The following is a 27,161-nucleotide window of genomic DNA, read 5'->3' as shown; positions in this document are numbered from 1 at the left end:
AGCTTGTTTTTCAGCACTGTTAGGGCAGGCCTTAAGGGCTAATTTGGAGCCTTAGGGCTAATTTGGCCCTATTACCATGGCATGAGCCACCTGGGGCCTCTGCTGAATGCCCCAGACATCCTACAAGGACTCTCAATGCTGACTGGTAAGAACCTGCCTATCTCCCAATACAACGGGGCTCCAGAAAGTGTGCTCCCTCTTTCTTTGGTGGTATTTCCATGCCCAGCTATGAAGTCTTAACTACTCAAGTCAACACTCAGAGGGACCCCAAGGCAGATGTCTGGAGCTCTCTCTGCAGTTTTCTCTCCAAAGCCAGCTGCCTCAACCTTCTGAACTCTGATCCTTATCTCTGAAGCTCAGTGAGCCATAGGATTCTGCTTGGCTGCTCCCTGCTTGCACTGTGGTCTGGTAAACACCTCACCGGGTCCCTTTGTTATGGCTTGTATCTAGATGTGCCCCCAAAGCCTCATGAGGTCATAGGTGGGGCTTTTTGGAGGTGGCTGGATCTAGGGTATGTGATGCTGGAGTTAAGGGTATGATGTTGAGATTAAGGATGTACAATTACTGAATTAGTCCACTGATTGATTTAGCATAATTCTGAGTGTTGAGAATGGGAAGGCCCACCCTGGGTGTGGATAGTATCACTCAAAAGGTGGGTAGGCCGGGGATTTAGCTCAGTGGTTTTGCTGCCTGCTGCGCAAGCACAAGGACCTGAGTTCAATCCCCGGTACAGAAAAAAAACATGGGTAGCCTGGAAGGGATAGAAGGGAGAGGTAGGCTTCTGCTTCCTACTGCTTGCTGCTTGCTGCTTTACTGCCTTCTGCTTGCCCTGCCACACCGTGACTGTTTCTCCTATGCAGTGACCTTCTGCCATGCCACCCTGCCTTAGAGCCAGCCAACTATGGACTGAAACCTCTACAAGCTATAAGATGAAATAACCTTTCCTCCTTTAACTTTGGGTGTTGGGTATTTTGTCTCAGCAATGGGAAGAATGACTAAGATATCCTTCTTCAAGGGATCCAAGCTCTGCATTGCCTGCTGTCCAGTGTCTGAAAACACTTGTTTCATGTGTCCTGTCAAGTTTCTGAATGTATATGGTAGGAGCTCCCAGTTCCCTGGGAGTTCTCTCCATGTGATACACTGTGGGTGGGGCAGGTTATACACTTCTCAAGAATCTTTTATAAAAGTAAACATAGGGGGGAAAAAAAGTAAACATGGGGCTAATCAAAGTCAAAAGGTCACTAGGTCATTCTGATCTGTTCCTTGGAGAAACTCAGTTTGCATACTCACAGCCCAGCATCAAGTCTAATTTTCCAACAGAAATTATTAGTGTCCATTAACTGATGACTGGATAAATAAAAAGTCGTATATCCATACAAAAGAATATTATTCAGTAATACAAAGGAACAAGCTACTGAAGCATGCTACAGAATGGATGGATCTTGAAAACAATATGATAAATGAAAACCAGTCACAAACAACCATACATTGTATGATTTCATTTGTATGAGCTGTCCAGAATGGAAAAATTTACAGAGCAGTGTAGATGAGTGATTGCTTAGGGTTGTAGTAAGGCATGGGTACAGCAGTCCTTCTGGAGAAGGGGGACAAAAATGTTCTAAAATTAGATTGCAGTGATGGTTGTCCAACCTTGTGAATATACTAAATACATTGAATTATAATACTTTGGGCAGATAGTATAGTATGCTATGTGAATTATATCTCAATAAAGCTGTTTTTTAAAAAATAAAGGACTACTAGCAATGTTTTTCGGATTATTTTTCAGTAATTCGTGTAGGTTTTATTCCTTCAGATTATGCAGCACTACTGCAGCAGCCCAATAATTTCTCCTAGTGGGACCTCATCCTCACCCCAGTAAACTGAAAGGGTAGCCCCCAGGCTTTCAGTGCCTAGTGCTCTCCATGTTGAGTGAGGACAGGACAGTGCACTCATCAGATGTGGTATGTGTGATTTTCCCCAGGATCATCCATGAGGATGGCTTCTCTGGAGAAGACGTGAAGCAGTACAAGCCTGTGGTCTACAGCAACACCATCCAATCTCTGGCAGCCATTGTCCGGGCCATGGACACTTTGGGCATCGAATATGGTGACAAAGAGAAAAAGGTAAGCAGCTCCCCGAGCTCAAGAGCACAACAAGGAAAGGGCTCATCTCTGTAACCCCACTGCCTCATCTGCTCCATATCAGAGCTATATGGCAGCAGTTACCAACATAAGGCATTGTACCAATCCATTGTATAAACACAAGGGTCTCCATGACAGGCAGGCTTCACAGTAGAGTCACCTGCAAAGCCAGCAGCTGCAGAACTCCGGGGTTGGTGCCTGTCCTGAGGCCCCCAGAGTACCTACCCTCAGACAATTAACCTGATCAGAAAAATATTTGCTGAATCAGATTTGCCTCATCTAGCCACCTTTTCCCCTCCTTAGGACTGCCCTTGCCTTCTTGGGGCAAGGGATGCCATTTGGGTTGATGCACTCTCCTTTATACTGTACCTCAGTGTGTTCTTACAGCCTCTCCCGAGCAGATCTGAGACTCTCCTTCCTGTGTCCTAGAACAGGGTTTGGGTTTTGGTCAAGTTTCTAGGTATCTGATAAGAAGTGAATGGGATAAGTATACAAAAGCTTCTTATTTGCAAATGTTTGTATTCGCGGTAAGGATGAATTGTATGCAGATACACTCACAAAGCTAAAGGAAAGGGAGGAAGGCCACAAGGGAGAAGAGAAAACAAGCTCAGAGACCTTGATCTAGAAGCAGCACTTTGTCAGCTGTTGTGATGGAGAATCCCACCATCCTCTCCAGAGCCAGGAGAAGGGAGCAAGGGGAGACCTCTCAGCGAACACCAGGCCAGCACTGGAGATTCTGGGTGGTATCTGTCCTTGGCTACTGTGCAGCTTATATATATATACCTTTTTTGCTAAAATTCATCTCCCTCACAGAGGAAAGCTATCGTGGCCTCTGTGCAGCTAGTAAATCATCTGTGACAGATAACTTTAAATGTAAAATTTAATACTTTATGCACAAAATCCTAATTCCATGGGGCAGAGTCACCCTGGCTCAGGCATTGGCTCCTCCAGGTTCCCGGGGAATTGGGTGACTGAGAATGTATTGCAGGCCAGCTTGGGGGCAGAGTTAGGGGGAGGGGATGTTGACAGAGGCCTGCCCTGTCTATTGCCTGCTTCTCATGAGCCTGAGTCAGAAGAACTTGTTCCTCAGGACACTGGCTATGGTGGTGGTCAGTAGGACTGTGGAAGGAGGAAGGCAAACTGAGAGGCACCGTTAGTTCTTAAGTCTTATTTCTGTTAAGCATTCACTACAGGCTTCCATTGTGCTCAGTGCTGGGAATACAGGAGCCAGCACAGCAGGAGTGGTGTGGTAGAGAAGTAGACACTCAAAAGACCTCCACTCAGATCATCAGAGTTGGCCCAGAGGAGCACAGGGTCTCATTCGCCTTCACAGTGGTAGCAACAGTCAGAACAAAATGGCCATCATTTATTGAGCACTATTTACTGCCAGGCCCGGCACTAAGCCCTTTACCTGTATTAATTCATTATACTTAATGCAGACATTGGGGCCCAGAGCAGGTGGTGCCTAATCTGATCTTCAGACATGGTGCAGACCACAGGCCTTTGGTTTCTCTTTTCCTCGGGCCAAAGGAGGAGCATGGTGCCCCACCTCCAAATCTCAATTAACTAGATGACAGGCAGGGCTCAAGTCACACCTCACATACATGTGGCACTAGGGGTCCCAGCCAACTCCCACTTCCAGAGTCTCCTGCCCTGATTATAACTCAGAAAAGGCAAATGTGACTTTGGAATGCCTTTCTCCTTTCTGGAAAACATTAATTGTTCCTGTGGGATTTTTTTTTCCATTTTATCCTGAATAGAGAAATGATTACTTGGGAATTGCTAGGAGGCTGATATGTTAAGGGTTATATGGTAGAGCCTCTGGGAAACAGGCTCTTCTCTGGCTGTCTCTTCTTTATGGGATTTTCCTGAAAAGTCAACCTTAAGTAGGAGAGTGGGAGGGCTGCCACTGAAGGGAAGATGGAAAGCACGGTGGGACTCCCTAGATAGCCCAGCAGACTCAGTAGAGTCCAAGCCCAAGCCTGCTATAGCAGGTGGTACCTTGACAGCACAGGTGTACAGGGATGATCTTCTACCTGGCAAGGCCTCCCAGCCCTTACACACCTCTTCCCTGAATTCTGCTCCTTCTTCCAAGGAGCAGGAGAATAAATTAAGCCCAAGACTCAGACTAAGTCTGACAGCTGGAGAAGGGCTTTCCTGGGAGCAGCAGGCGTGAAGCTGGGTGGAACAGAGTGGCATCGATTCTCCCCTGTTGATAGTGGACTCACAGGCCTGGGAGGGCAATAGAGGCTTTAGGGCCTGCTGGCATGGGTCAGCTGCAGGAAGCCAAGATTCTTCTTCCCTTTTACTCATCCTCAGGGAGCTTCCTCTGTAGAGATACAGCCAGAAAACAGGTCTTCAAGTAGGTGACTGCATAGTCACATGATGACCAGGACTGAGTGGAAGGTAAGGCAGGGGACATGAGGGAGTGGGGGAGCAGACAAAAGTTTTCCAAGGAGCCCTGAGTGAGGAGTGAGCCAGGTGGTTGGAAGAATGTAAAGCTCTCTTCAGCATGGGCTACCTCAGCAGGCCATTGTTGCTGCTCAGTGCCCTGACCTCAGAGCTAGGCCTCCAAATTATTGTTTCTCTCATTTCCCCAGGGCCTGTCCACCTAGAAGACCTGCCATTTAGATGTTGGGAACCACCCCACGCAGTACAGATTCAGATTGGTGTTTGGATCTCTAAGGAAAAGACTCCCTTTTTACTCAGGCCTTACCCACTTCTGCTGCCCTCCCCACCCCTCATGGTTGTATCTGGAGGACAGCTCTATACCTAATTGCACTGTGGGACCAGTCAGCTTTGTGCCCTTCCTAAAGATGGACATATAAAAGCTTCCTTGCTATACTGCAGCCCCAGCCACTAGAACAGGTATTCCTGGGCTTCTCCTAGCAACTGGCTCCCCACTTTTCCTGGCCCCCAGTTGAAGGAGTAGTGATGCTCCCTTGGTGTCTCTGTCTTGTGAACTCACTGGAGGCTACATGGTTTTGCATGAGCCTGAACCTGAAAGAGGGGCAAAGGAGTATGCTTACATCACCCTGTGGCCTCAGACTCCATGCCTCAGCCTCACCAGATGACAGTTCCTCCCCAAAGATATGTTCTCCTGCCTTGGGCCTTTGCCAGGCCTCCTCTCAGCCTCCACACTCTATTCTGCTTCCCTTCTTCATGGAACTGCTCCATTCAGTAAGGACCCTCTCTTCCTCTCTCTCAACACCTTCTCTTCCATTCCACTGCCCACCTTCCCCCATGTCGGAGAAACAGTATAGTGCTTTCTCTCCATCATGTTTTCTCTGCATTAAGCACTTATGCTGTGCACTGGTATACAGGTCGATTGTATGGATGTCTTTGTCCTTAGAGCAGTGAGCCTTGCACTTTAGGATGGTTAGAATTCCTTGCAGGATCTGATGAAAGCCACCAACCTTCTCTCCAGAAAGAGAGAAATATGCACATATCTAGGAAATTTTGCTGACAACTTCAGAAAGTTCTAGACCACTTAAAGCCCACCAAGGGAGCCTAGAGTAAGAACCCTTCATATTTAAGATGTTTCTGATCAAGGTCTGGGTCATTCATCTTTGGATCACCTCTTCCACACCCCGAAGGAGCATAGTGCTTAGTACATAGTAGGTCCTAGAATGTAGTAGGTCTTTGAAACACATCCCTTGGATGGAGTAACATTTTTCACTTTCCCAGTTCTCAGGGGAAAAAAAAGGAAAGTACCTGGAATTTCATCAGTAAAGGATAATACGTTGATTGTTCAGTACCTGTCCTGTGGAGGCTCATGCCAAATCCTATGCAAAAGGTCAGAGGCATATGAATCGAAGCCTTTGAGGAGCTGGTCATCTCTTTGGTTGACAAGGCTCACAGACTGAATGAGCACAGCCTTGCCATGCGACGATCTGGGAAACTTTTAGGGCAAGGGAGGCTGATACCATCCTTGAAGCATAGGTATGGTTGGACAGGTTCAGGTCTGGATGAGGAAAGTGCCTGAAGCTGCAAAGGAGCCCTGAATCAAGGTGGTGGTAATGACCTAAAGGAGATTTAATTGGCAGAGGAGGCCCCCAGCCAGAACAGCAGTGGGATGTGATCGTGGCACAGCAAAGTCAGAAGATACTGTGGAGCCAGACTTGGTGAGCCTTGTAGTTTGAGTTTTATGCTATTAGCAGGAAGAACTGGGGGGTGGGGGGGGGGGGCAGAATGAAAATGAGATTTTAGGCAACTCTTCCAGTGGCACAGCAGACTAGTGGGGAGATGCTGAAAGTAGGGAGACATTAGGGAATGACTGAACTAGGCTATGCATGAAATGTGGGGAGTCTAGATGAGGGGTTAGGAAGGACAGGTAGTGCAGTGGGGAGTAACAGAGGCAAAAAAGGGGTAAAAGGATAAGGACCAAGAAACTGAGACACTTGTGTTGCTTGCCTGGAGGGTGGGAACTAGAGAAAAGTTCAGGCAGAAAGTCAGGAAGCAGTGTGCAGGTGTTTGCTGTCCGGCTGTCCAATGAGTCTGCTTTCACGCCTAATGGACTTTTATGTGGGAGTGATGGGCAAGTACATGGATGCATAGAACTAAAGCCCCATGAATTAATGGCTCCAGGATAAAAGTGATTTCCAGTTTTTATGTTCCAGGGTCTGTTTTAAACCGTTCCCATTCGTGCTTGCTTCGCAGCGCGTATACTAAACAGTTCCTATTATTATGTAATAACAGTTAATGTTTAAGTCATTTAACCCTAACAGCTACCTATGCAGTATTACAGTTATCTCCACTTTGTAAGTGAAAAAAGTGAGGCATAAAGAGGCCACGTGACTTGCCCAGGGCCATACACTACAAAATATATATGTATATATTGTAGATATATAACTCTGCGCAGTTCCTGTGGCTCAGACCCAAGGCCTCTTTTTTCTTTCTTTCTTTTTTTTTTCAGTGCTGGGGATTAAACCCATGCCCTTGAACATACTAGGCAAGTGTTCTACCACTGAGCTTCATTCCCAACCCCTTTTGACTATTGTTTTATTTTGAGGTGGGGTCTCCTGCCCTTTCTTCTCCTGCTTCTCCCTCTCTCCATCTCTTTTTCACTTCCTCTCTTTCTCCCCTGACCTCCTCAATCCCCTTTTCCTCCTCTCCTTCCATGTCCCCTCTATTATTACTGTATTCTGTAAATTTTCTTAACCTTTGCAGCCAAAGTTTGCCCCTCCCACTTCCTCTATCCATAGTCCTGATGCTGCATCTGCATCAGAGGAATTTGTCTGACTGAACTCGCAAGAGCTCCAGACACTGGAAGCAAAAATAGAGAGAATGGACAATTACAGGGTTAGAAAGTTCACTTTCCCCAAGGGGGCAGGGAAGGGGGAAGTCTTTGAACAATCTTATGTTACTAAATTTTATATCAGACACATCTGTGCATACATAAACAGGTACAAAATTTATATGTGTATCTCTGAGTATGTAACATATATTACAAACTAATGGAGAATTAGTAGTGTTGGGGTTCAGAAAAAAAAACAGTACCCCAAAGTATGGCACTTTGGCATGCTGAGTACTTTGAACTAAAGGTCATTGGAAGAGCCTCAGAAGCAAAGCCTCTTCCAGATCTCCTAACGCCCTGACTCCTACCTGCCCTACCCCACCCCGTAATCACAGAAATCAGAAAACCTCTTCCCCAAGGCAAGTCTTATAAACTAGAAACATTACTCTAACTTGGTCTTTCTGTTTAAGAGCTGACCATAAAGAAGTTCTGTGACTTACTTTGTGCAGTAGACAATATAACCCTCATTTCAGGGGGCCCAGCCCCATACCCAGGAGAAAGGAATGCTGCACAAAGAGGCTAAGAAGACTCAAAACAGGGGCCAGGGATTTAGCTCAGTGGTTCTGCTGCCTGCCTGGCAAGTGCAAGGACTGGAGTTCGATCCCTGGTACCAAAAAAAAAAAAAGAAGAAGACTCAAAACAGACAGGCTTTGCTGGGATTCCCCACTTCACCCTGTTACCTTAGATCTTACACTTTTTATCCTCTCACATTTCTACCCATCTGTCCATTCTTCATTGAACCTAGGCATAAAAATAGACAGTTTCCTAAAATAGAAAAATAGACCAGTGATGGCGAATCTTTCAGAACTTTCAATAATAATAAACAGCCCGCTGCAACATGTGTACCATAGGTTTGCCACCACTGCTATAGGCCCGTTGGTCTCTATTTCTCAAGGCTCTTTTGACCCCTAAAAGTATAATTAAACAAACATGTTGTTCTTTTCTTGTGTTAACCTGTCTTTTGTCACAGGGACGTTCTCCTGTGACCCTTATGATGAGTGAGGGGAGGTATCATATCTTTCCACCCCTGCAAGGCAATTCCCTGAACTTATATCAAGCTATATTCAGATGAAAATGCTACCATTTTGTTCTTCTTTTCTTCTTTCCTTAAGAAAAAAAAACTATTTGTGCATATGCCTATTTCTTCCATTTATTATAAGCTTCTTGAGGACAGAATGTCATTTAACACAATGCTTAGCCTGACACAGGAAGTATTGGATACTGGATTCAAAGCCTAGCTCTACTACCAGGTATATGGCTCTGGGCAGATTATTTAGCTTCGCTAAGCCTTGATGTTTTTATACTTTCTTCATTGAACAACTATATGAGTAAATGAAATAATCCAGCTAACGTGCATAGGTAGTGCCAGACACAGAAATTCTCAGCACATACTATGGCTTTTTTCCTTGATAAAATTATTATTGATGTTGTTGTGACCATATTGATGAATTATCCACATAACAATCTATTGAGGAATTGTCAAGGTATTGTCTCCATTTTTCAGCTTAGAAATGGAAGCACAAGGCACTGAATTGGCTGCTCAAGATCACTGACCTGAGCAGGATGAAAGATCCGTGCTGGCTAGAATTGCTGTGCAGGGCACTTGTATGCCACCAAGGGGCTTCATTAGAACTGTCCCCACTAGAGATAATGGCAGCTCTTTGGGGAGACGGAATCAAATTTCACACATAGTTTCCAGAATCTCATTGGATCTCCTCTGGTGAAAGAAATCTTGACATTTAAGTCACACCATGGAGCCCAGAACACTATCTTTTTTCTAATCATGGAAATGCTGTGCTGCCATCTACACTGTGCAGGACTGTTCACCTTGTGGTTTGCATGACTTCTGAAACAGACAAAAACAAGGATGCTATCTGGCCTATCTCCACCTGAGTTCCCTGGGGCCTGGAGACAGTCGAGTGGTGGTTGTCAAATCTGATGGGGGTTGGAGGTGGAGACACCTGAAGGCCTCATATCCCTGTACCCAAACCTGAGGCCAAGAAGAGGCATGTACATTTGCCACATGCAGGTACTGATGCTCTCCACATATCCCAGCCCCACAGCCTGGCCCTGCCTTGCCCATTTGCCTGCCCAGATTAACAGCTTGAAACTCCTCCATTCAAGACCATCCTGTTTTTCTACTCCATTTTTCAGATAGAGCAAAAGAGGGCCATCTGACCTAAACAGTAAGATTCCCTCTTGGCAGTCCCAGGACCAAGACTTTGGGTTTCCTGAGTCACTGTTCAGCTCATTCCATCTCACCAGGCTGCCTCTCATCATTTTTGTTGGTCCATCATTCCACCAAATACTTATTTAGTACACACTTCCCAGGGAACAGTCTATGACATTACAGGATGGTCACAAGGTCAAGAGGCTCCCAATCGTGTGCAGAGATGATATCCTAAGATGAGAAGGTAGACACCTTGGTTTCCAAGGCTTGTGTCAGCTCCAGCATGCCAGATCTCCAGGATTCTGTGTGGTCAGGTCAGCCTGCTCCTGGGCTCCGAGGCTGGATCAAGCCCTGGCTCCTGGTTTGGGGGGACATCCACTGTTAATCCCCAATAGAAGGATCCTCTGATCTGGCAACTGCACTTTGGCCAGAGGTGGCAGCAATGTGGGCTCTTCCTGGTCCTCCTCTAAAAGAAAGAACCAACTCCAAGGCACAGCACTTTTCAACATGGGAAGGAAGAGGAGAGATTTTTGAGATGTCTCTCAGATGCCTCTCCTCCTTAGTCTTGGGTTTCCTCAGTTGAAGTGGCTGTTCCCTCTGCTGAGCCCTTGTCACACTCAAGCTTCACTCCCCCTGCCCCCAGCACCCTGCTTTATGGCTTATTACCAGACAGCAGGTCTGGAAGGACAGAACAGTCTTGTCCATCTGCAAGTTCCCACATCGTCATGCTCAGTGCATAGCCTACATCACTGACATTGGTCAGTCTGTGACATTGGTGATCCACTCATGCACCAGCTCTGTGCCTCTTCAGGCCCAGGCTGGGCTATGGGCTAGGGACAGACTTGAGAACAGGACAGAGTCCCTACCCAGAACAGAAGCATCCCTGGAGAAAGGAAGGAAAGATGTGGAATACCCTTCTTTTTGTGCCCTCTCAGCACGCTTACCAGCCAGAACAAGGTAACTGGAGTGGCTTCTTATGCTTACCTGTTGATTCTTCATTCCTGCATTCATACAGGGTTGGGCAAGACCTAATCCCAAGAGAGCAGGCCAGGGGCAAACACATCAGTGGACAGCACTTTTTATTTTCATGAAAGCAGAGGGCCAGAAACCCCCTGGCAGTGCACCTCAAGCATCATACAGAGGCAAGGCAGGCACAGGCATTGCGATTGGGCTACCCCAATCAAGTCCCAACTCCTCTGCTTCCTGGTCTGAGACAATAGAATAAGGTCCAAGTTCCTTAGCTATACACTCTAGTGATTATGATGAAGACAATAATAGTGACCTTTCTCAGAGGGTTGTCCATGGATTAAATGACTCAATATATGCAAGCTTAGAGCACAGAAGTGCTCAGGAAGGGTTAGCTAGTATTAGCCTCGTGTGCCTTGAACAAAGGGACACCTACTGTTGCTTTCAAAGAGTGATTGGCAACAATGGCAGTGACCCATCCTGGAAGAGGTGCATACAAGGGGCCTGACAGCATGTGAGAGGAGTGCTATTTTTACTTGGGTTCTGTCCTTTTTTCTACTCTCCATCCTAGAGAAATGGCATGGAGGCAAGAAGTGGTTCAACCAAGTCTACTCCCTGAATGATTGGCCTAAAGTGAAGATTTGCTAGTGAGGGAAGAAAGTGCCCAAAGAATGAAGAGTTCTCATTAACTGAGTTTAAGGGTTTACCTAGAGCTGAGTAGAAAATCTTTTGTTTGGCCTATAGATTTCTGAACCTTGATAAAATGCTGTGCCATTCCCTGCCTTAGTACATTGAGAACAATGGGGTGTTCCCTTCTTGATGGAGGGTCATGCTGACTTATGGCCCTTCTCTGGAGATATCAGATCAGGGATTGTGATCTAGGCTCAGAGATGAAGGACATTCCTGTAGGAGACCAGGCTGTATATACTCTTATCCCCAGAACATTCTGAAGAAGTCACCTTTTGGACTAAACTGCTAAAGAAATAATTCACCTAAGAAAACAGCTGTGTCCTTCCTGCCTTGAAGCCTTTGACCTAGAGGCACCAGGCCAAGTGTGAACATGCTCCCTGACCTTTGCTTCCAGGAGCAGGAGGCAGAGTGCACTGATCCTTGTGTAGGTGTGCCACGTATTGGATTTGAGCAGTTGATTCTTAGCTATAAATGGTAGGCACTTTCCCTTGAGAAAGTCACTTAGATCATCTGAGTTTAACTGTAAGTTAGGATACACTTGGCTGCCACCAAACCAGTAGTGACCCAAACCATGAGAAGAACCTCTGTTTGCTGGACAGAGAATCCCAAGAGTTCCCTCTCCCAGAGCTGCTTCTGCAGCTGGGCAAAATCAGGGCTTGGGTAAGCACCTCACTGGGTCTCCCGATGCTCATGTTTTCTAGATGGCAAGCATCACACTGTCACATACAAGGAGTCCAGAGGTGGAAGAAAGAAGTAGGGCAGCCTTAGACTTCTTGTACCACACTGTAATGGGGCTTTTGTCATCACTCTAGCAGGACACACAGTCGAAAGGGGGCTTGGGATAGCACCAGTCACCACCTGCCACATTTCTTGCAGACTGTGGTGGGAATTAAATAAGAACACAAAAATGAGTGTAATAAGTTGATGGGAAGCCTTGTCCAAAAATCAAGAATGATGATGGGGGGCCGGAGGATTTAGCTCAGTGGCGCCACCACCTGCCTCGCAAGCACAAGGTCCCAAGTTCGATCCCCGGTACCCCCAAAAAAAGAATGGTGATGGGTATGCAGGCTAATGGCAGAGGAGCGTCTTATTTTTTTCTTCAGTCTTCGCCTTTGTCTTCTCACATGGGCTCAGAAACTGTAGTATTGTCCCATGTGGTAACAGAGACAAGGAAACAGCTGAGTGACAAAAGTCCTAGCAGCACAAAGGTGGTGGCAGAAGTGTCTGGGTAAGAAAGTCTCTCTAGGTGAGCCCCGGGTAGACAGTGGCAGATGCTGCCTGCATGGGAGACTGACAGCTTCACCTCTGTCCTGCACACTGGGCTCACTGCTCATGGTGAAGGCCCCAGCCAGCTCTCAGTCTCCACCTGGCCTCACCCGGCTTTCCTACCCTGCCATACAGAGTGGAGTAACTGTTCAAGGTTGGCTACCATCAACCTCTCCCTGGTCACTGCCTACAGAGAAGGGTGTGGCATTTTAAGAAGAAAAAAAAGGTCAAAGGAAAGTCAGATGAAAGATTTCAACCAGTAGTAAAGGAAAACCTCAGATTTGTATGCATGCTTTCTCTCTGTCTGATTCACTCATTCACTTACTCACTATCTTTGACTCCCCTTCTCTCTCTTTATAAGCCTAATTACTCTGCTTTGATGGTAGAAAGTGTTTTCAACTGTGCAAATAAACATTCCAATCATCAGGTCTGAGATGAGGGCCTTCCCTTGAGAGTCTGGGAGCAACCCCACAGCAGGACCTGACACCATTGCCTTTAGCACAATTGTGAGGACATCCTTTGGGGCTCAGAGTCGTAATTTTAAGATAATAAATAAACCGCCAAGAGATCTCACTGTCTTAGAAGATGTGAACAGCTGAGAGAGGCTTATCTGTCCAATGTTATATTTTGAGTTTCCAGGAATATTGAAAAATGAAGAAACCTCCATAAAAAAAAATTATGATATATTGTAAATGTGTGTATATAATACTTTGGACCCACCACAAATACAATGAAATATAATTGTGCTCTCTAAGAAATAGTTAACAGGATTTACAAAGCCTTTATTTCACAGTGTAGTGCCAGCCATCTGTGTGTAATGGGACACAGGTTAGATATTGCAATGTGCACTGTCATCTTTCACCCCAAGAGTTCTCTTCCTGACTAGGTCTAGTACCTAATTTGGTCCATGTCCCCATATTTGAACCTTTTGTGAATATACAGTCCTTCTTGACTACTGTTCAGGAGGCTAGGGGACCAATAAGATAAGTTTTACCTTGCTGAGGGCTGTCAGGGACTGAGAAAAGATGAGTTGAAGCAGCAGCATCCTGTGGGTGAGGCTGTGAGTCACAGGCTTGTGGGGATGGCCAAGATGGTGTCTGTCTCTCCCCAGCTCAGAAGCTCTGCTCTGAGTATAGGAGGATTTCAGCACCTCATATGTGGGATAGGTCAGATTTCCATCACTATAATTAAATACCTGAGGTAATTAACATAAAAGAAAATGTTTATTTTGGCTCATACTTTTGGAGGTTCTAGGTTAAGATTGGCCAGTCCCATTGTTTTGGGCCTCTGGTGGTCCTGCTAGGTAATTAATGGCAGGGAGCATGTGGCAGAGCAAACCCACTCACACCCTGAGCCAAGGAACAAAAGAGAAAAAGAAAGGGGCCCTGGTCCCACTATCCCCTTCAGGGGAATGCCTCAGTGGCCTAGGGACCTCCTGTTAGGCCCTACCTCCTAAAGTTTCTACCACCTCCCAGTATTGCCAATGGGGGGACCAAGCCTTTAACACACGAGGAAGACAAAACCAGTACCCTTCTTCCTTCTCCAGCTATTTGTGTACCCACATGCTCCTGGCTGACTCAGCTCCTCCCCCTTTCCTCTTTATGTACTGGGAAGCCAACCATGGTCTGTCACCACTGCGAAACCCTTCTGGGTAAGTTAAAACACTCTTGGCTACAAGTAACAGAAGACACACCAAACTGGCTTACTAAAACAAAACAACAACAAAAATCAGCTGGCCCAGTGGTGAGGAGTCTAGAGATACAACTGGAGATGAGGCCTGACTCACCAGCTCAGGTGATGTCCCCAGCTTCCCTCCATCTCCCCATCTTATCCTACTGTGTGGCCTTCTCCTCAGACTCCATAGACCTGCTCCCCCACCATGCAGGAAATAGGCTACAGCAGTTAAGTCAGTGTTCCTAGCCCTGCATGCATCCTGCCACATCCCAGAACCCAAGGCACACCTGTGCAGTCTCTACCCTGAGTACCACCAAGTCCTGGGAGTCTCTGGATCTCACCCTACCTCTGAACCAATCTCTGTGATTAATAAGAGGATGCAATGCTCTAATTGACTAGCTAAGGGGTTCCAGAAACAAGAGTGAATATCCCATAGGAAAACTAAGAGGTCATGAAAAATGAAATGGGGTCAAAAGAAAGATGCTAGAGAGGCCCTCACAAGCCATCCCCAGATCTCTCCTTGATTTTGGCCCTCCAGCTGTGCCTACCCTATGAAGGAGGGGATTCATATGGTAGCAGTACAGGGCCAGCCCAACTGCTTCCAGCATGACAGGATCATGAGATAACTATGCTGCTGTTCCCATGTGGGCAGCCAGGGCCCCTCAGAGGGCAGGGTCCTTAGACACACAGCACTCATTACCACTCAACCAGCTGGTCTTACCTTTCTACAGGGGCTACTGCAGAGACCAGTGGAGGAGTTAGAGTTGAAGAGGGAAGGTGAGCCAGTGGCAAGGGAGGTCTCTGCCAGAAGACTTGGCTCTTTCTCAGCCTGCCTAAACCATCAGGGATCCTAGAGATGAGCCAGTCAGGACATCATTTTAGAGCTGGAGAGGTACAGTTCTAGAGGTCTGTGCCCAGGGAGACAAGACAGGTCAGCAGGGATTAGAGCCAGAAATGCAAAGAAATAGAGACAAGGGGAGGGGAAGGGACATGGAAAAGAGTAGAGCAGCAGACAAGAATGTATGATTCTCACCTGGGAAACACTAGAGACGGTTCTGCCCAAATGTCAAGTGTCCTGGTGTCAAGGGAATGTTTAACACAAAGCCTGTGGAGAATAAATACTCCTGGACAGCAGCTGCTTTGTTCATTTTTATGCCACGCCCAGCCCCTCCAGCTGAAATGTCTCCTCTCCTGGACAGCATCTGGCCACTCTTTCATTCATTCACTCATTTGAGAAACAGATACTGTGCCCTTGAATATACCAGTAGCATGGTAGCACTGGATGTGTTGTGGTAAACAAAAGCAAACAGGTGTGCTGCCGGCAGGGGCACCTGGTTAACAGGTGCACCACCACCACCCCTCAGCAGTTCCAAGGAGCTCTGCATGTCCTGACACTGGGCCTGGCCTGGCCTGCACTGAGGACAAGGTATCTGACAAAAAACTGAAGGGCTTGGCATTAGTGAAGCAAATAGCAGGGAAGGGAGGTGGGTGTTTCACGTAGGTGAAACTGCATGCCCCAAGGCTCTGGGATGGCAAGTCCTACCCCACCGTAAGCATCTAAAAGGCCAATGTGGCTGGACCCCAAAAGTCAAAGGGGGACTATGGCAAAGGGAGGTAGGGACAGCCTTGTGAGAAGAGTTTCTAAGTATGGAAGGAATTTTGGCTTTGCTCCTCATACATCGGGAAGCAGCCACTGCAGGATCTAAGTAGGTTAAGGCATGATTTGCCTTTGAAAGTCTCACTGTGGCTGTGGAGACAGTGGAGAGATGGGCAGCAAAAGTGGCAAGAGGGAGATAAGCTGAGAGACTACCACAGACATCCAGGGATTGAGAGAGGTACTGTCAGTCCAGAGAGAACTGGGCCTTGCCGTGGGTCTTCCTGTAGTCCACTCCACATGAAACCTCTGTGCCACATCACTCAGCCAGACTCTGAACCCCTCTCAGCAGACTGCCTGGCATACAACATGCAAAACCCTGCAGATGTCTGTTGGGGAGCAGGTGGAGGCCCACTGTCCATACCTAGTGCAGGACCCTGACCCTGAGCACAGCAGCAGCCTAGGTTTCCCTGCACTGGATGTCCTCAGGGGAAACCACCTCAGAGCAGGCATCTAGAGAGCTGCCACCTCTCCTGCCTCATCCCACCCCACCCCAACTTCAGCCCCTTCTGTATACTCTGTCATCTACTCCTTTGGCCTCAGTTCCCTCATCCGTAAATGAGGGGTAACTTCTACACTCCTGATGATCAAATAACCATGGATAGGTGCCTTTGCAATGCAGCATGTGTCACCAAATACAACAAGAGCATGTTACTACCATTGGTGCCATGGACCCACGCTGGTCCAGGCAGCAGCTTGTACCTCACAGCACAAGTGGTAGCAGGTCACAGCTCTCCTTCCTCTGTCTGAGTCAGCCCAGAGCAGCTCATGCTTCTTAGTAGATCTGGATTAGGATCATTTGCACAAGCAAACTTGCCTCCGTCAGTATCTCTGGTCTGAGGTCCCCAGGGCACAATTCTAAAATAGCTCACTGCCATATTTGGTCCAGCTTTTCCACCTCTATAGAGGCCCTGCTTCTCTCCCTGCCCACTTCCTTCCTTCCTTCCTTCTTTCCTTCCTTTCCATCCTTCGTTTCTTCCTTCCTTCCTTCCTTCCTTTTTCCTGCTTCACTTACCACAGCAGCTCCACTCTGCTCAGTGCCAGGACTAGCTGGGTCCCCTGATGCCAATTGGCCAAGGAGAAACAAGTGGCAGTCCCAGCTCAGGGTGGCTTCTGGGCACAGTCCTGCAAGCCAGGGCACCTGATGATGGCTCTGCATCTGTAGACATGGACCTGAATGACGAAGTCCTTGACCCCTTGACGTCCCTCTCCAGGACCTAGTGTAGTGTTCTGCTCTGCAGCAAGAAACCTAGTTCATGCACGGGTTAGCGCACCTTCTCATGGAGAATCACAGCCTGCATCCTTGACATGAAGCTTAGTGCGTGGTAGCACAGAGCACAGGGTTGGAGTCAAGCCAAGGACAAAGCTGGCTGCTCATTTTTTAGCTTTTTTACCTCAGGTGGTTCCTTAACTGTAAGATGGAAGTAGCACTAGCATATATATCTAGCAGAACACAAGCTAATCTGGTATAGCAAAGACTCCAAAATAACTAAGATGAAAAGGTAGTACTCTTGCCTGAGTGGCTCGGAAGTAAGTGATACAGGGTAGGGTACTTTTTCTTCTTGTTTTATTGCATGTAGGGTCTCTGTTTCCACTGTAAGCTCAAAGGCTCCTCCAACTACCCCTTCTCACCAACAGCAAAGGGAAACAGGGAAGCACAAAGTCATTGTTTTCAGGAGAGGAGCTGGATTATAGAAGGCCTTGAATGTAAGTCCGAAGAGTACAGATTCTCCATGGCATGAACCAAGAAGCATCTGGGTTAGAGGAAGAGCCATGGACAAGCATTGTTCCACAGGGACTGACCTGGGGATGCTGAGTAGTTGGAAGTCTCCTTGATGGACCTGGCTGCAACATGTCAGTTGGTTTCAGGCTTACTTTTTATCCAAGGCCCAGTGATTCTCCCCTGACCCAGAACATAGAATCTCGGACTGCTACCACCACCAGTCATCGAGGACCCACCCTCGCACCACAAGACAAGAGTCCCCACCTGCCCTGCTCTTTCTGGGGGACCTCAGTCCACAGCAGCTTTCCCAGAGAGCCTTTCCTGTGGCCACTCAGCTTCAAGGCCAGTGCTGCTCCTCCTGCCTCCTCAGGAAACCTCCCCCCTGGGTAGCTCTTCCCTGTGTGTTGGGGGGGGGGGTATGCTGCCCAACCCTCACAGGCTGAAGAGCCCCACTGGAGTTTAGTCACAGATGAGCTTCTCTGTGAGCTCATGGCATAGCCCTGTGGTTTTGTGCTAGGCTCCTGTGGCCCAGAATTCTCCCATCACAGATCCTAGGATATGAACCTGTTACTACCTCTGGTGCCTCAGACCAGTAAAGTGAAGCTCACTTCTCATCTAGTAATTTGGGAACAGGAAATAAGACTCCTAGGGACAAGTGCACACATACTGTCAAAGGTGCCAGGGGCCCAAGGCAGAGAGGCCTGCCAATATGTCTTTCCCAGTAACCTCCCCTTCCTGTTTGAGTAATCCTTACATAGCCATTCTGTGGGACATGCTGCTCTCACCTAGTACTCCTCTTACAGAGGGGGGCACTGAGGCATAGTGTGAGGAGACTTGCCCAAGATTATACCACCAGGTGACTGCAGAGCCGGCATGAAAACCAGGTCTCCATTCCCAGGCCAGGGCTTTTCCCACCTATGAGCTCCTCTCCTGCCCCCATGGGAAGCAAGAACTGCACTCCCCAAATCCCATAACTGCTGCTGGCCTGTCCTTCTGCTCCAGGATCCCCCTTCCATGAGCCCCTTCAGCATCAGGCAGTCAGAGGGCAGGGCTGCTATGCCTGCTTCCTTGCTGCCACCTTTGGCCCCATAACAGTGAGGCCCTTGTGGGGAATATCAGCCTTTGACTAAGAATGAGCCCCTGTTTCATCCATTAGAGGGTTCAGGGTCACCCAAGACTCCATTCTTTTATACTCTGCTTTACCTCCAAGAGTAGAAGAAGCGGGCAGCCCCTGGGCAGCGCTGTATGCCCACCCTGTTCCACATGTCAGTTCATTTGGTCCTTTTTTCTTGTCCCTGTAAGGGCACCATGTTCTGTTCTGTTATTATCCTCATTCTACAGATGAGGAGGACAGAGTTCAGAGAGGACCATTCTAAGATCACTTTACCAGGAAAGGGTGGGGCCAGGGTCAAACCTAGGCAGCCTGGCCCCAGAGTGTATGCTTTAACCCATCAATGAAGACATGGGCCTGCATCAGCCATCTCAGCTTTCCCACCAGGAGCACCATTGTGAACCATAGTCAGATAAGGCACTGAGCTGTGCCCGAAGCTGATAACCAACAAGTGCTGAGAAAGGGGGAAAAGACCAGCCTCAGCCAGCCACTGTGATACCAGCTGTCCCCTAGCTGGCCAGCCATGCCATGATTACACAGTCCCTGGCAGATGTGGCCAAGATGCCCACAGAGCAGCAGAGGTCTTGCCAGTCATAGGACAAGAAGATGCAAGACTGTCCCCAGTGTCTCCCACTGGGGCACACAGAGCGTGAGCCTGCGAATGTCCTTGGGCTCCAGGTCCTGGAAATTTCCAAATCGTGTAGGGAGGGGAGAACCAGGCTTGGCCCCTGCACAGGGCTGCTTTCTCCTGGGAAGCATTGGGGGAAGGCAGGAATACACAACTGCAGAACCCTGATCTCACAAGCTACCCAGCCCCAATGGTGACAGCAGCCAGCATGGGGCTGGTACCCCCAAGGGGCAGAAGTACAGGCACCCTGGGACCTCCAGGTACTTACCAAAGAGAGTCTGGTATCTATCAGGTGAGGGTCCATCCTGCCTCAGAGGCTCGGTGGGCAATGAGAACAGTGGTCCCTCAAAGAAAAGCCAAGCCCAGCTCTGCCCCCGGTGCTCCTGTGACTACAGGTGAGTCACTTGCCCCTCAGCCTCTCAACATTTTCATCCATTAAATCTGAGGAACCAGATCTAAGATCTCCCCTCCCCCAACCCACCCCCATTTCAGTTCTATAAATTCTAAAAAGTTCTATAAATTCTCCTGGAGGAACTTAATTGCTAAGTTTAGGTGACTGCCAAGCACAAAGCTCTTTCTTTGTGTCTAAGAGAGAAAGAAAACCCAGAGTTCCAAAGGCAGGACACGTGTGTTAAGTTGAAGATTGACTTTCTACCCGGGTGAGAGTTGATACTCTGACAACCGCCAAACTATGAGCTGCAAACCCTGCCCCACCTGAACACCCACTGCTGGGAGCTGTGGCCCTGCACAGGGGACTGTAGAAATGAGTATGCCCCTGCCCAGTGGAAACACTGCTGTAGACTTCTGGGGAAGTTTTAACTTTACTCCTTTCCTCCAAAGTTTTAATAAATTTTAGTCTATAAAATGAACTACAATAGATAACAAGAACATTCTAACTTCACTACATGGGAACAGGAGGTTTTTCTGGGAAGAAGGAAGGTGGTACAGACTATGGAAGGTGGAGTGGAAAGTGTGCAGCAAGCAGGGTGAATTCTTGTAATGCAGGTGAAGTCTCCCAGCAGCTACCTATAGGGATCTGGGGTCTGGGCCAGGTATCAGTACCCAGTGTCTTCTTCCTTCCTATGGGAAGATCCCTCTCAGGCAGGCAAGGATATCAGGCAGAAATGCCGCTATCTGCATCTGCTATTCACCTACTAGGTCAGATGGTTGTACATTTCTTTTATAAAAGACCTGCCTTTCAGAGCCGTTCCTGTTACTGTAGGGTCTACAGTTTCTCTCTATAACCCATTTGAACTATGCCAAGGAAATATATTCGTAGTGAGATGTTCTACTCTCCCACAGCTGGCACACATAGGCCACCAACCCAGCCATCAAAGCCACTAAATCAGGCAGAAGAACACTGTCAGGTGCTATAGTCACTGTCTTTGTGGCAAGGGTAACCATGAATGGGGAGCAAAAGGAGATAAAGACCCATATGACCATGTCAGCTGCAGTCTGATCAATCCAGAAGCTCACAGGGTGGTAGGGAGTAGGAGGTGGCTTTCAAGAGCTCTGTGCTTGACAAGAGTAAGATGGCAGAGCATATGGGGCAGGCTCAGAGTCAGGGTGAGAAGGCCAAGGAGGCCTTGGGGCAGCTAGATAAGGGCACTGTCATAAACAGTTTGCACACATTCTATTGATTGGCCTACACCCCAAACCCAGAGCACATGGGCAAGTGTTCATGGCACCAACAGGGTATTCAGAGTTTAGTGCAGGAGGAGATGCCACTACTGAATATTTCTGCCCTGGCCAAACTGCTAAGCAATTGCAGCAGTCTCCTCCCCAGCCTCCCCACCACTTTGCTTGTCCTCACCCCCTCTGTGCTTCATACACAGGCCAAAGTGAACTTTTAAGAGTATATATCTAATCCCCTGCCAAGAAGCCCTCAGTGGCATCCACTGCTCCCAGGATAAAGTCCAGCCCCATTTCCCGCAGCTCCTGCCAAAGGAGCTGCTGCAGCCTCAGTCTTGGGCGTATATGAGCTGTCTCCTCTCTTATTCATACCAACCCCCAGACCTTGACTCTGCTGTCACCTCCTCTGGAGGCTTTTCCTGGCTCCCTGACTCTCAGAGCCCTGGGAGCTATTTCAGGGCCTTGTCATGCTTTGGAAATGTGTGTGTACAAATATTTGATAAATGTCTGTGTTCCTGCTAAGCTGTAAGGGACAGGAACAAGGCCTGTACTAGTCTAGCATCCAGCACAGAGCCCACCCCTATATGTGTGTAGCATCCAGCACAGAGTGGGTATGTGCTCTGAAGACATTCATTGCCCATCGTGTACTGAGTTTTTCTGGGTCAGAATGCACGTTTGGTCCACCTACTGAAACTGAGAGCACCCTCTCATCTATGTTGCAGTTCACTACAGGAAACAGCTACTGTCAGGCCTTGCCCTGCCCTCACTGGCACTCTTGGCCTGCAGTCTGACTGCTTCTCAGGTGCTCCAGCCTCCAGAAGCAACCATCACAGAGTGGAGCATCCCTGCAGACTTGATGTAGTCAGGGCCTCAGACATCCTGCCAGACCAGTGTTTCTCCCAAGTCTGGGCCTGAGCAGAGTCTGGGGATGTGTGAGGCAAGTCAGGATTACAGAAGATTCCAGCCTGTATGATCTGCAACCCTGACATGGGCCTTTACCAACCCCAGCTTCCTGGGGAACCATCTGAGGTCCAGAGCCCTTGATTCCCTAGATTCAAGCCATGGTGTTAGCACAAAAATAAATCGCTTTTATGTCTACAGTCACAGTCTAAAATGAACATGTGGGTGGGAGGTGCTGGGTCACACACGAGCAGGGGCCACTATCTCTCTGAGCAGTGGCTTTGCAACTCCCTCCACTGCAGCTCAGGTTCTTCTGTTGGACTTCTGACATCAGGCCAGTGAACAGGAAAAGAAGAGCATGTGGAAAGTTACAAGAGGAGTGTTTGGAGCCAAGCCGAATCCTTGTGGCTAGAACTTAGTCCTGTATTCACACCTAACTGTAGAAGAGTCTGAGAAATGTCTGGCTTTGCCCTCAAGAAGAAAAGACAAACTGCTTTTGTCCTCCAGGAACCCATCTCTGGCACAGGGCTCAGGTGTAAATTTTAGCCAAATGGCTGCTAGCATGTTGAAATGCCACCTCCAGTGTGGCAAGAGGCATATTTCCTTGGCTCTTTTGTCTGAGGCCCACTCCTCACTTGGCCTGGCTGAGTTTCAGCAGCTGAGCACTTAGAGAATGTTGCTCCTCTGTGACATGATGGAGCAAAACTGTAGTTGCAGCTTGTCTGCAGCAGTTATGGCAGAATTTCCTCAGCTCTGCAACAATGGACTGCCCTCCTAATAATGACAGCCCAGTGGCTCTGGACCTTTTCTCTTCATGCCATGTGCTAGAGATCTAGGGACTTGTCCTGTGCACCACCAGTGTCTCCATGGCGTGGCTTGTGTACATTGGTGAAGTACAACATTAAATGGTACCTGGAGGAACCTTGCACTTCCACCTTTGTATATGTGTTATAATATGTGTTTGAAAAGGAATCACCAAATATATCAAACCCATAATTTTACATATGCTTATAATGAGGCTAATTTCAGGGCTATACTGATATGAAAGAATAAGAATGATATGTGAATGACAAGTTTGGGGATGTTGTATGGGGTAATTGTTGCCACACTCCCTTGCTTGAACTATGGTTCCAGATCTTTGTAACTGAGTGACCTCTACCTATTCCTCTAGTATGGCCCCATGCCACATGCAGGCTATAGGTGTGTTAAGTCATTAACAGCAGCACCTGGCAAGCATTAGGCACTCAGTAGGTGTTACATACTAATGTTATTAGGAAACCTTGCATCATATTTCCAACACCACCCTGTGATAGGTATTATTACTACTACTTCATGGACAAGCAAAGAAAGGTTAAGTCACATGCTCAGCTGGTAGAAGAGCCATGTTCTGAACCTGGGTGTGCTTGGCTGAGGCATTAATTTAAGTGGCCACTCTCAGCAGGCCCTGTCTTTCTGAGACTCAAGCATCCCATGTATGGCAGGTGGTAAGAGAATCTGCCTGCTTTGTGCAAAACTGGGGACTGCTATCTTTGCTCCAATCACAACAAAAGATTTTGCTTTAAAAAATAAAGGAAGGAAAAAGAAAAGAGAAAGAATGGACTAGATGTGACCTAGGTATCTACAGGCACTACCCCTCCTAGATCCTTTTGCCTGGCTTTGGGCTCTCATTGGTGTCCTTCTATAACATCCAGTACTTGATGGACTCCAAACTTGCCTCAGTGGTAGCCCATCATTTATTTACTCACTTATCTGCTGATATTTGCATTGTTTCCATTCTGGAGTTGTTATAAACAATGCTGCTAGAACATCGTGCAAGTATTTGTGGGACATATGTTTTCATTTGTCTTAGTAAGTACCTAGGAATGGAGTTGCTCCATCATATGGTAAGAGTATGGCAATTGTGTAAGAACTTTAAAGTGCTTTCCAGAGTGATGGTACTGCTTAAAACTCCACCAGCAATGTGTGAAGTTCCCATTGTCTTATACTCGCATCAATATTTGAAGTTGTTCATTTTCATTTTAGTTTTTCTAGTGGGTACATAGAGGCATTTCACTGTGGTTTAATTTGCATATCCCTGATGACTCATGATATTTATGCCTTTTGGCCACTTGTATATCTTCTTTTTCATTCTTACCTTTTGTCAGCTTGTCTTCTCATTAATGAATTATAAGAATAATATATTGTTTGTTTGAGGGGGTTTTTTTTTGAGACAGGGTCTCACTATGCAGTTCAGGCTGGCTTTGAACTCAGTTATCCTCCTGCCTCAGCCTCCCTAGTGCTGTGATTACAGGCGTGCACCACCACACCTGGCTTTAAGAATAATATATTCTAGATAGAGGTTGACAGGTATATATACTGTGAATATTTTCTTCTGGTCTGTGGCTTGTCTTTAGAATTAACATTTTTAAATGGATTAATAAATAAATGTTGATTTGTTGACTCTCAAGCTGCCTCCACCCCCCTTTTTTTTTTTTTTTTTGAGGCAGGGTCTCACTAAGTCCCTAAGTTGCCCCAGCTGGGCTCAAACTTGCTATCCTCTGGCCTCAACCTCCCAGAATGCTAAGAGTATAAGCATATGCTACCATGCCCAGCTAGGGACCCCTTTTCTAACCATGAGGTTGTAAGAGATCATCAACTGAAAGTAAAGAGGTGGTCTGGGGTTAGAGCTTAAACTTGTACACTCTGGGGTCAGACAGTCCTGAGTCCGGAGCCCAGCTCCATGGCTCACAAATGGGAAGGTCCTTCCCCTCTGCTCTCTGAGGCTTATTTTTCTGGGATGTGAAATGAGAATAAAAAATCACCTACTCTTTGGGCTATTGTGAAGATGAGATAAAATGATGACTATAAAGCTCACCTCAGGGACCTAGCACTGAGAAGGTCACATACAAGCTGAGCTGCACCTGTTGGCAGGCATGCTGAGGCCAGGCCCCATGAAGCGGGCTTCTGCCTTCCTTCTGTGTATAGAAAGCACCAGCCTCCTCCCAGTTATATGAGCCAAAATTCTGGGTTCCTCCTTCCCCTTCTCTGTCCAACTTCCTGCTCCCAAAAGGCTCCTGAATCAGCCCCTGCCTCTCTCTACCCAGGCTCCCACCCAGTCAGGAATCTTACTTGTTCCCAGTGCTCTTATTACAAGTGCTCTTCCCAGCTTCTTTTACCAGCGTGGTGTCCCTGCCTGTGCCTCTCCCATCTCCCTCCCCAAGAACCACTGCTACAATTGCCAAAGGCTTCCTTTCTGAATCAGAAACCTGGGACTCTGGGGGTAGGTGTTTGTGGGAGACCACTTTGTAAGGGAAAGGCTTGGCTGTCACTGGCCTCTTCTCTGGTTATAAATAACAGGCTCTATTCTTAGCCAACCAGCAGTTAATTCTCCCCCCAACAGGGACTTTGGCCATCCTTATTGGAGACAAGCCACTACTTGGCCTTTGGCAGGACCCATTCCTTTGATACGTGATCAGAAAATTGAATTATAAAACCAATTACTGATTTCCTGAGCTTGACAGGGGAGACATGAAACTTAGATTAAGTTTGAATTCCTCTTTGGCTAATTGCCAGCCAAGAGCAAATAGGCTTGTGGGAGATTTTGTTGTTGTCGTTTATTCTGTTTTTGTTCTGTGGCAGCACTCTTGGGCTGGGAGAGGCACAGTAGTTTTGTGTAGTGGGGTTTTTGTAACCCCCTTACTTGCTGAATGGCTGCTCCCCTGTTGTGATGCATGAGATGTAAATCCCCCAAAGACCCGTTGCCAAGGTGACAGGCTCCGGAATTGAGTTCAGCTAAACAGAGTCCTTCAGCTTTGAAGGGAAAAGCATTTGTTCCCCATACAGAGTTGAGTTCTAGCAGCCCTTGACAAGGCTGCATTCAAGGATGCCTGCGAGAACTGGTACAGAAGTGGTCCACTGGTCCCGTTGGAGTTTCTGCAGCAGTGTGACCATTCTCTGACTTCCCCTAGCCCTTACCACACAGATGCTGAGGTCATGGGACAAGGCTCCAGAGGGTACCTCTGCCCAGAACCTAACTGCAGAGCTGGTCTTCAGCCAGTGACAACCTGCTGGGCCCCAACAGGGAGGCCCAGGGGAGGTGGAGATTAGCCATCCTTTGTCTCCTGCCAAAGCACCTTGCTACTTCAGATACCTCTGGAAGATGGAACAGGCTTTTGGGGTGGGGGGAGTGAGGCTCCAGGCCCAAGTCTAAGCTGGTTTTGGGGACCCAGTTCCTAGGAATGAAATGAGAGAATCCCAGGCCTCTTCCTCCAAGATGCACATTGCTTTACAGTGGTGATGGGCCCCCACTCCCTCCTGCCTAAAATCCCATAATTGGAGATAGAGCCCTTTGCCTTCTAAAAGCTTTTGGGTTTCTAGCATCCTGGTTAAAATACCAGTATACATGGAGGTAGAAACATCTGCCAGTGGGGATTAGCCCTGAGCTAACTAAGGAAACAGCCCCTGGGAGTAACACTTAGGTTCTCTATATCCATGGATAGACTCTACCTGCCTTCAAGCTCATTTAAGGCCAATCTCAAATATGACCTCTTATACCAGCAAGCATTTGCATCTCTGCCTTGACCCCCAATGCCTACAAAGAAGCCATGGCTCAGAGAGATCAAGTGACTTGCCCAGACTTACACAGTCAATGAGTGCAGATTCTGAACTTAGATGTGAGATTTCTGACTCCAAATCCATGTCTCCTTCCTCTGCATACCCAACTTCTAGCTGCATCAGTGCCTTGGGCACAGTGCACCTGCTTAGTTTGATTGGCTTGTTTGTTTGAATATTTGTTTGTTTTTACAAGGTGAGAATCTTTTGTAAGGTTTGAATTTGGGGTGGGGTTTTTTTCTATTCTTCTTTCAATGAAACTACAGCAAAACATGGAGTTGTAATTAGGAAATGCTGTGCTAGTCAGTGAGGCAGAATTGAAAACTAACCAGGTAGAGCTAGATGGAGTGCTTTTTCTCCTGCTCAGAAACTCTAGTTTTGTCACCCTAGGGGAGAGGGAGCTGTGAAAAGGGGAAGATGTGTGTGGCAGAGCCAGGCCAAGGAGGGTGTAGTCCCTCTTCTCTGTAGAATTAGACAAAAACATAATTGTCTTTGCTTTACTCTCTGGATAGACATGAGATAGGATGGAAATAGGAAAGCAGAAGCAGGTGGAGGAAGAGCCCTGGTTGGGGGCGGGGGGGGGGGGGGTTCCAGGTTTTGGCAGGAAGGGGATTAGAGAGACAGATGGGGAAAGTATCTGCAGAGATCCCCAGTCACATCCCTCCAGCTTGTACTCACTTAGCAGTGACAGCGGTGATGGCAAGGACAGTAACAAGTGCC

General features: G+C 47.6%; 1 protein-coding gene across 2 annotated transcripts in view; it reads left to right on the top strand.

Moving 5' to 3' along the window:
* The window catches only part of Gnao1 (G protein subunit alpha o1), a 169,165-nt gene that overhangs the window by 89,636 nt on the left and 52,368 nt on the right, over positions 1–27,161 (top strand). For both annotated transcript variants that reach the window (XM_004847899.3, XM_004847900.4), the window contains exon 3: positions 1,982–2,123. In XM_004847899.3, the coding sequence (XP_004847956.1) occupies positions 1,982–2,123 (142 nt within the window). The remainder of the gene's footprint in view (positions 1–1,981; positions 2,124–27,161) is intronic.

Source organism: Heterocephalus glaber, unplaced genomic scaffold (genome assembly GCF_053883595.1).
Source record: "Heterocephalus glaber isolate CG9 unplaced genomic scaffold, H.glaber_assembly_v1.0 deba00000071, whole genome shotgun sequence".
NCBI classification, from domain to species: domain Eukaryota; kingdom Metazoa; phylum Chordata; class Mammalia; order Rodentia; family Bathyergidae; genus Heterocephalus; species Heterocephalus glaber.
This window is presented reverse-complemented; position numbering and strand designations above follow the sequence as displayed.